The sequence below is a fragment of the Sinocyclocheilus grahami genome, unplaced genomic scaffold (genome assembly GCF_001515645.1).
Source record: "Sinocyclocheilus grahami isolate Dianchi unplaced genomic scaffold, SAMN03320097.WGS_v1.1 scaffold388.1, whole genome shotgun sequence".
Classification (NCBI taxonomy): Eukaryota; Metazoa; Chordata; class Actinopteri; order Cypriniformes; family Cyprinidae; genus Sinocyclocheilus; species Sinocyclocheilus grahami.
The window spans coordinates 101232-111017 of record NW_015505567.1 but is presented as its reverse complement, the minus strand read 5'-3'; the positions used below and the strand labels follow the sequence as shown (position 1 = coordinate 111017).

The 9786-nt window shown below is 41.8% G+C and overlaps 1 protein-coding gene across 4 annotated transcripts in view; it reads right to left on the bottom strand.

The window, feature by feature from the left end:
* def8 (differentially expressed in FDCP 8 homolog) overlaps positions 1 to 9786 on the bottom strand; it is a 113097-nt gene that overhangs the window by 2571 nt on the left and 100740 nt on the right. For 3 of the 4 annotated variants that reach the window (XM_016231336.1, XM_016231337.1, XM_016231338.1), the window contains one exon: positions 2703 to 2843. The exons of the other annotated variant lie outside the window; for it this stretch is intronic. In XM_016231336.1, coding sequence (XP_016086822.1) covers positions 2703 to 2843 — 141 coding nt within the window. The remainder of the gene's footprint in view (positions 1 to 2702; positions 2844 to 9786) is intronic. 4 annotated transcript variants of the gene reach the window in all.

Here is a 9786-nt window from a genome sequence, read left to right as displayed (position 1 = left end):
ACACTTTCTTTACCAAAAAGTGCTGTTAGTCCTGTTACACATTTGTACTTTCATTACCAAAAAGTGTTGTTACCAATGTCCTGTTACACATTTGTATTTACACATACCATTCAGTGGGTTGTTACATATGTGTATTTACACAAACATTACAGCTGTATATACTATGTACCAATGTGTACTTACATAGTAACTAGATGTGTATGTAGTATGTAACCACAGTGTAAGTACTATTATTATGGCCACTTAATATAAAGTGGGACCATATATATATATATATATATATATATATATGTATGTTTGTGTATTTATATATACATAATAAATATACACAGTACACATACATATATTATGTAAATAAACACTTTTATTTTGGATGCGATTAATCGTTTGAAAGCACAAAAAAAAAAAAAAACAATCACTGAGTTGGAAAAAGGATTGTACCTTTGTGTCAGTATTTTGTTGAACCACCTTTGCTTTAATTACAGCTTTAATTGGGATATGTCTATAATATAACTTTGCACATCAAGACTTTGCAGAACTGCTCAAGTTCAGTTAAATTTGATGGTGACCATTTGTGGAATGCAGTCTTCAAGTCATTCCACAGATTTGCAATGGGGTTCAAGTCTGGGCTCTGACTTGACCATATAAGGCCATTCATCTTTTTCTCCTTCAACCACTGTCTAGTCAGTTTTGCTGTGAGCTTTGTGTCATTGTCATGTTGGAAGGTAAACCTTCTCACTCGTCTCTGTATTTTGCCACATCTATTTGGGGGGTGGGGTTATGCTTGTCATGTGACACACAGCAGCTACGATAGCACTATATAACTGATTTAGGCTTATGTTTTATTTCTTTTTCTTTTTATTGGAAATATTTCCAAACGTGTTAACTAGTCTATATCTGGAAATATCTCGATTCTCAAATATGTGTAAGTAAATGTGTTTTGCACCTTTATAGATTATGTTATTTGATCAATTGTGATGGGCAAAGTAGACTAATAGTGTAATCTATTAACTACACATACAAACCAGATGTTTTACTTAAGTACTAGATATGGGTGTCATGCCATAAAATATTTTTAATATGACTGACTTTGTATTTAATGTGAATTTAATAACAAGTTACTAAGAATTTAGTAAGTTACTAATTATAACACTTTCATTTTACAGAGGGCAAAGAACATTTTCATTCAGTCTAGCCAGAGGCACTCTCAAAAACTCCCATTAAAATCACTGAAGCTGTTTACACTGTGAAATGAATATCTTACATTCGTACACACATCTGCACTTTGTTGTTTCTGGTAAGAGCAAAACACCGCGTTTCAGCGATGACTTATCTGAACGTCTCTGATTGGCCATTGCATTCATAAGCTCAACAGAATCGTGTGTGATTGGTTATAATGCGCAGCACTGTAAAAGCGCGCCTGTCTCTGGCTCAGCACCAGCCAGCGAACACAGATTTGAATTTAGCAGCTGATGCTGTGCCGCACTGAACGATCTAATCACACCGGTACGATTGTATCAAATATAAAAATATTATTCGGCTATTTTTGTCTTTTGGAAGCTGCATTCAAAATGCACTTGGCTCATAAATCTGAGGGAGCACGTGCACTTTGAATGGGTATGACGCCTCTGATTACCACCTCCATGCTTTACTGTAAGAATGTTATTGGATCGTGTTATTTGAATAGTGAGCTGTATTGGATTTCCGCCAGACATATCGTTAGGGGTTGAGGCCAAATAATAAAATTTTAGTCTCCTCTGACCATAACATAACTTTTCCATGCGGCCTCAGACTCAAAGTGCGTTTTGGTAAAGCTCAGTCATGACTGCATATGGCCTTTCTTGAGGAGTGGCTTTTTTCTTGCAACCCTCCCATATAAGCCACATTTGTGGAGAATTAGTGAAATTGTTGTCACATGCACACAATGGCCACTCTTTGTCATAAATTCCTGCAACTGCTTCAGAGTTGCTGTAGGCCTCTTGGTAGCCTCTCTGACCAGTTTCCTCCTGGCTCTTTCATCCAGTTTGAATCCAGGGAGGGTCTGTGTTGTACCAAAAACCTTCCACTTCTTAATAATAGATTTCACTGTGCTTTTAGGAATTGATAAAGCCTTTGAATTTTTTTTGTATCCATCTCCTGACTAGTGCCTGTACACAACTTTACCCCGGAGATCTTTTGACAGTGCCTTGCCACCCATAGTTGATTGTTTGATTCAGTTGCACTACCAAGGACTGAAAAGCTCCAGGAAAGCTCTTTTCATGCTGAGCTAATCAAAATGACCAAGCTGATCACAGTTGAAAGTCAAATGGCTTTGTGTGTGTGATTTGAGTTTACAAGTCATTTTTTAGGAGGGAGGTGATCCTTTTCCCAACTCAGTGATTCTGTTTTTTTTTTTTTTCTGACATGTTGGTGTTATTTCTTTCACTAAGGATGTTACAAGTTGCACTGAGTAAATACAGCTGGAATACAGCTTCATTCCAGGCTGCAAAGCAACAAAATGTGATTATTTTAAAGGGGTGATTCTTTTCTATACCCACTGTGTATATATATACAGTATATACACACACACACTGTAGAAACAACCTTTCTACTTTAAGACTTTATCACTTACACGTCTTTCATTTTGATAAATCAGTTCAGGGTTTGTGTATGTTTTTTTTCTTCATTATCTGCATTTCTATACTCTATGCCCACAAACCTACCTCACAGTCCAGTTTAATATGTTTGGCAAAAGTTGTGTGAATTTCAGTGAGGGAACAGCTGAGACGCCCACTGGAGGAGTCAATCAGATCCTGTAGGCTGTACATTTCGTCATTCTCCACAAAGTGCTGGCGATCTTGAAGCTGTGACATTACAATTATACCATCTGTTATTTTAAAATCCACCATCTTTACCCTAATCCTACCTGAAAGATAACTTATTTAGAGTTCAAAAATTTAAATAGTTTATATGCAAGATCGCAGACACAACACATACATAGAAACTGTATTTCTTTAAGGTAATAAATTCCACCCGCAAAAAACATCAGCACCATGTAACCAGGTGCTTACATGCCTTGAATAGTAGCTGCAAGATTAAGATCCTTTACAGCTCAAAAAATAAACTGGCTAACTGCATAGAATTGTTCAGATATACTTGTTTTGATTTTTTGATTTTAAAATATACTCAATGTAATATTAATTAAAATTAAGTAATACATTTTACATAATTTAATAAAATATATAGTATATTTTCATTAGAGCCAATCAACAAAGTTTAAGCATCCTAACTGTGAAGTTTGGATGGGATTTTGTAGAGTTGCGACGATTTCAAGAGATTATTAATTTAACAGTAAACAGGTATAAAACTCTCTCAACACCAGTGCAGAACATAACCAATAATGATATGCTGTAACTTATGTGCCAAGTTAACTTGCTAATTTGGTTAATTTAATTTAATTAATCGACATTCAATTCATCAATCAATCAAATTGGGTAACAGGCACATTTGACTATGATTTAACCTTCAAATTTGCCATCTAGCTTAAACTTAACATGTAGTGCTGGCCTAATCGAAAATTCCCAGCAGTTTACCTTTTAGGGCTGCAAACATAGCAGGCGTGAAAAAGGTTACAAGATGCACCATAAAATTGATACCATACCAAAAATGTTATAACGCACTCCCTTCATCTATGCCTGTACACTTGTGACCTCATACAATATAGTAATATTTTTTTTATATATATATATAAAACAAAGCTTATTTAATATTAATAAGAAAATGTAATAATAATAAGTGGCTTGACCCATTGGATCAGTTCTTTTGAATCAGTCGAATTGTAATCAGACATTACCACCCAATGTGAGAGCTTTGGGCTGAAACAAGTGGTGCTCAGAAATGATGATTCTCAAGTAATTGTTATTGGAAATTCAGTTTGACACAATCTTACAGCATGACTAGCTTGATTACTCTCCCTTCAAGGTGCCTTCTGGAAGGTGATTTATTGCAGGGACAGTCACCATGAGAAAAACAACAACAACTAAACATGCTGTGCATTTTGAGCCACCAAAGCTTGCTGTAGTTCTCAAACAGTGATGGGTGAGGTAGTCTTTCAGTAACCTATAGGAGAACCTCCATGTATAGACTAATAAAGTTTGCTCATTTAAGAGAGGAGCACAGAGTCCTTGAGAAGGACAGTTATGTGGATGATATCTTTACATCCCTCAATGACCAGGAGAGACAGAACGAGATAATAAATGGACTTGAAGAGATTCTGAAAGCTGGTGGATTTGCACTCAAGTCATGGGTTCCGTCAGAGCAAAGTAGGAGGAAAGATGCTGGTGGTTCAGTGGGATCAGTCTCTCAAGGTAACGTAATTGTACTTCAGTGTTAATTTTGACAGCAAATTTTGATTTAGTTTTAGTCATAGTCTTTTGACTAAAATGCCATTTAGTTTTGGTCATATTTGAGTAATCTGAATTGTTTTTAGTTTTAGTCGACTAAATATCATAAGATTTTAGTCGACTAAATCTACAGTAAATTTAGTCTGCTAAAATCTAATGGGTTTAGTTACAGTGTATTTATTAAGCATTTCTCTAAAATTTCCAAACTCATTATATAGGTTTGATATTAAGGTTTTATCATGATAGACATCAATTTAACTGCGGTGACACACAACATGCCTTTATGTTGAAATTAAATAAAACCACTTCTCCTAAAGAACAAGAACATGCTCTTTTTTAATGAAATACCAATGGTTATATAGGCTAATTATGCATTCTTTATAGCAACTTGTTTACCATATTCTTCATTCTTTCAAGCAGACATATTTATTTCTATAAATAAATTTAGATGAATCTTTAGGGCTACTAAAGTTGTTCAGTCATGAGCAGTGCATGATTTTTTGTCTTTCTTTTGTTGCTTGATTAACATCAATGACTCTATATTAACTAAATTAGGCTGCTATCCCTTTAAAACCGAATGCACAGCTGCAATGGAAGCAATGTACTGATACACGTTCTCCCTACTGTTTATGTTCACTTAAGACGTAATCAACTGTTTACGTGAATACTCGTCAAAACGGACAATTCAACATCATTTTGTGTGTAATTCTCCGTTCATGCGACGCGAAAGAGTACTCGCGCGCTGTGAGACGCGCTTTTTGTGTGTGTATGCGTCAGTGTCTGCGCTCAGAAAACCAGACCGAATTGAGTTCCCTTTCAAGGGAACTTCGAACTGGGTCCTCTAGGGGTCGCTATGGGGAATGCCTCATCGTGACCTGTGTCTGAAGCATACATTCAAAAAACACCAACAACATGTTGGCCGACGACAGCCCATGACGTCACTACCGGTGCGACTATAGTATAAATAGGCGCCGAGAGAACACATCATTCTCTTCTTCGTCTTCATTGACTGTTTTGTTTGAAGCGTGCATTCCGTGGTAAGAGCGATCTTTCTTTCTTCATTATGGCGAGCACTAGCAAGACGTTTAGAAGATGTGTGCATCCCTGTCGTCGTTATTTGACACCTGATGACACACATGATCTTTGCATCTTTTGTTTGGGCAAAGAGCACGCACGCGATGTCCTCGAGGGGGCAATCTGCATTAACTGTGAGCGTTTTTTGATGAAAAAGCTCCGCTTTCGTTTGTCTCTCTTTTCGAGGAGAGATGGTTCAGGACCAGCCGCTGCTGAGGCACGGAGGAGAATGAGCTTGTGGGGATCGCAGGCAGATCTGGCCGATGAGTTTAAAAAGGGGCTTTCCCTCTCGCGCTCGTCGGCTGTGGACGAGAGTGAGCCGCTGGAGGATGATGTTATTTCCCTAATATCGTCTGAGCCAGGGGCCAGTGCTCTGCTGGGTTTAGCCCAGGAAGAGCAGGAGATGTCTGAGGAGGGCGAAGAAGCTGAGGCTAAGCCCTCCCAATCCTCCTGCCCTGCGTATGATGAGCTATTGGAGGTTATGGATCGCGCCACGGCGAGGCTTGACTTGCCATGGAAGCGGGCCAAGAAAGTGACGTCGCGAGGTATTCTCGATGAGCGTTATCTTTCTGACCATAGCCCTCCAGCTCAGGTGAGCCTTCCTTGAGAAGATGTCCCCTGTAGAAGAGACGCTGGCTAGCTATCTCTCTATGGGTGAGACATCCTCTCTTAAGACTCCCTCCTAAGCCCCTTCAGGATACAACTCGCTTAAATGGCAGGGCATATGCAGCAGCAGGTCAGGCTGTCGCTTCGTTGCACACGATGGCGGTGCTTCAGGCGTATCAGGCTGATCTACTGAAAGACCTGGATAAAGGCGAGGCCCTTTCTCCCGATGAGGTAGCGGAGTTGCGACACACCACAGATCTCGCTCTCCATGCTACCAAGCAGGCCACCTCTGCTATGGGCAGGTCCATGGCGGCTATGGTGGTAACCGAGAGACATCTGTGGGTGAACCTGGCAGATATCGGGAAGAAAGAGAGGGGCTTTCTTCTTGATGCTCCGGTTTTGCCTTCCGAACTTTTCAGTACCTCCGTCGAGACGGGGGTTGAGAAGTTCAGGGAGGCGAAGGCGCGCTCAGCGGCCTTCAAAACCTTCATTCCACGAAGGTCCAGGTCTGAGCCCGAACAACCCAGGGGTCTCAGTCTGAGGATCAGAGACGAGTACAGAAGGCTAGTGTCTCGGCTCGCGCTCCTCCCCCGCCTGTGGGTAGGAGGAATCACGGGTCAAAGGGAGGTAGGCAAGACCTAAGGGATGTGATCCAGACGAGGCGTCAGGGCTTTCATCCGGATCAGAGTGATACTTGAGTATCTACTCATTTCCCTCGGGGGGGTTTAGGTAGGAACCGAGGTTAGGTAGGAACTTCCTGCATTACAGTCTCCTATGCTGGACTTATGATGTTTCGGTTGGTTCTATGGCTTCATAGTAACCACCTTACTGATGGTCTGGACTAGAGGCTTCTTTGGGTCGCTTCTTGAACGGGGCTCCTGCGCGGGAACCATCCATTTTTATAAAAATATATATTTAATACACTGGTGGTTGTGTGTATTCCATCTGCGAGCTTTCTTTGCAGTGTTTTCCGGGACCTGTGTGTTTCTGTCCTTTTCTAGGGTAGGTCCTTGGTGAGCACCCCCTCTGCTGGATTCAGAAACCGGGTTGCAGTGATTACCTCACTCGTCGATGTTGTATCCAGTCGGTATGATAGCCCTGGTTCCGGCTTCATGCTTCCTGGATCATGCGGCCAGATCACAGGCTTCTGCGTCAGCCTTCTTGATCATCAGGCCCCCGGCACGGCACTGCAAAATTTCCTGGACGTCCAGGCTGGGCTTATGCTTTCAGGCTGCCCTGTCTAATACGCCGTATCTAGGTCGCCCTGAGGGCTTGCAGTATGCTTACCCTTCTGATTTCTAACTAACATGCTGTAGGTCGAGCCCCCTCTCGACTGAGAGCTGGATGTGTTACTCCCTCAGCTAGGTAACTTACTGCTAGCCATTCCAGCATTTTACCATAAATCGAGCTGATGGCTTCTCGAACATTTCCATCTATGGGCTGCTCTTTCAAAGTGCCACGAGAGCCCCTTAGGACGGTATCTTTAAAATCCATGTTATGGTAAGTGTGCACGTGAAGTCTTTGTACACTTTCTAAAATCCACACTGTGGTAAGTTCGCATGCTAGTACTTTGCGTTCTTTCTAAAATCCTGTATGGTGAGGGTTACGCGCGGCAGCTTCATGCCCTTTCTTGAGTTGGTTAAAGCCCCGGTTCCACCTTGGGCACCACTCCACCTATGTATCCTCTGGATACCTACTTTAACAGGGTGTTGCTACTAGGGGTCTGTTGAGACAGTTCCTTCAGCAAGCTCATGCAGAGCAAGCGGTAGCCCCTGTGTGACAGGCCAAGACTTAGTATGATGCTAGGCTCTTGGTTGTATCCCCTTAAAGGAATTTATTCCTGATTCCAAGCCTTGAGCTCTACCCCGGGCCCTGGAGTCTGGCCCTAACAGGTAAGTTTTTTGGGGTATGTAGCCTAGGCCTTTGGCCGTAGGGGATAATGTCACGGACAGCCGTCTAACGTCATAGGGGCAACTCCCATAGCTATGGTAGAGTTGGTACTTAGTGCTCGCCATAGGTTTCAGGCATGCACTCCCCTCAGCATGGTGGCGTGGGTATACTGTTCCCCATAGCGACCCTTAGAGGACGCAGTTCAAAGTTCCCTTGAAAGGGAACGTCTCAGGTTACTTATGTAACCATGGTTCCCTGAGTAGGGAACGAGACACTGCGTCCTTTAGGTTTCCTGCCATGCTTCGAATGCAAGCTTCAAACGAAGAAGTGAATGACGTGTTCTCCCGTCTCCTATTTACACTATAGTCGCACCGGTAGTGACGTCATAGGCTGTCGCCGGCCAACATGTTTTGTTGGTGTTTTTTGAATGTATGCTTCAGACACGGGTTACGACGAGGCGTTTCCCATTGTGACCCTTAGAGGACACAGTGTCTCGTTCCCTACTCAGGGAACCATGGTTACGTAAGTAACATGTCTGCTCTTCTCTTACTCCCACATATTGACATTTTTTTACGTTTTATGCGACGTGCAGCAAGTGTATGTTAACTTATGTCCCACCGGTTCATATGTACGCATCTAACCTCCGAACCACGCAGCAGATTCATTCTGAATGAATCTCTTGCCAAATCGTCCCTATATAACATTTTCATCTCGTTTTTATTCATTGACGAAAATGTCAATAGATTTATGTCATAGTTTTTGTCATTTAGTTAGTTATCGTCTCGTTGTCGTTGGTGAAAAATCTTTTTGTTGATGAAAATTATTTGTCAACAAAATTAACACTGTTGTACTCCCAAACTAGATAAGAGAGGACAACAACAAGGCTTAAAGAAAACGGGAGATTAACCCAAAAGACATGGAAAACCACTTTCTGAAAATCTCAAGTCTCACACCCGCTGGCAGGAAAGGAAATCCATGGAGGATCACATTCTCAGATGTGACAAAATTTATGGAACTGTATTCTGCCTAAGATGGGACACAGATCAGGAAATAGACGACAGATTAGTCGACTCCAAGGCCAAGTTGACACCACTGGACCAGAAGGGAGATACTGTAAAGGCTGACCTCTGTGGCGCAGTTTTCGCTGTATAGCTCAGGAAGTACATTGAGAAGCATGGGCAGATGAAAGTTAAGCAGTGGTTCCACCTGGTAGACAGTCAAAACTTGCTGGGGGCCATTGGCAATGGTGCCCAGCATGGAACCATGGGTAATTAAAGGTTAAAGACTAGCCAAGATGCTAGTAGAAAGCTGCATGATCTGCAAAAAGACAAGGGCAAAAAGACTGTCACCTTCCACCTGAGAAAGGGCAGGGCCAGTTGCACCCTTCAAATTCACAACCTTAGAAATGTTTTGCCTTTACGAAGTAAAGGATGAAGAGAGGAAAGGACTGGGGAACTGTTTACTGCTCAATGGCATCCAGAACTATGCACACTGACATTGTGAGTGACCCGTCTGCTGAAGGCTTCTTACTAGCCTACCAGAGATTCACGGTCCTTAGGGGTCATCCAAGAAAATTCTTGGACCCATGCTCAAATTTCATTGGAGCTTCTTACAAAAGTCTACAAGTTCCTGGATAAGTTGGAGAAATCTAAGCTGGAGGGAGAGGCTGCTCTAAGCATGGTACTAAATGGTCTTGGAAAAAACATCCCGCAAACTCTCCTCATAGCAATGGCTGCTGTTTGTAAATTAAAGCGATGGCATTTTCACATTGGGGGAGATCCAAACCTTCTTCTACATGATGGTCAACCTAGTAAATGAGAGACCTAGGTGACTT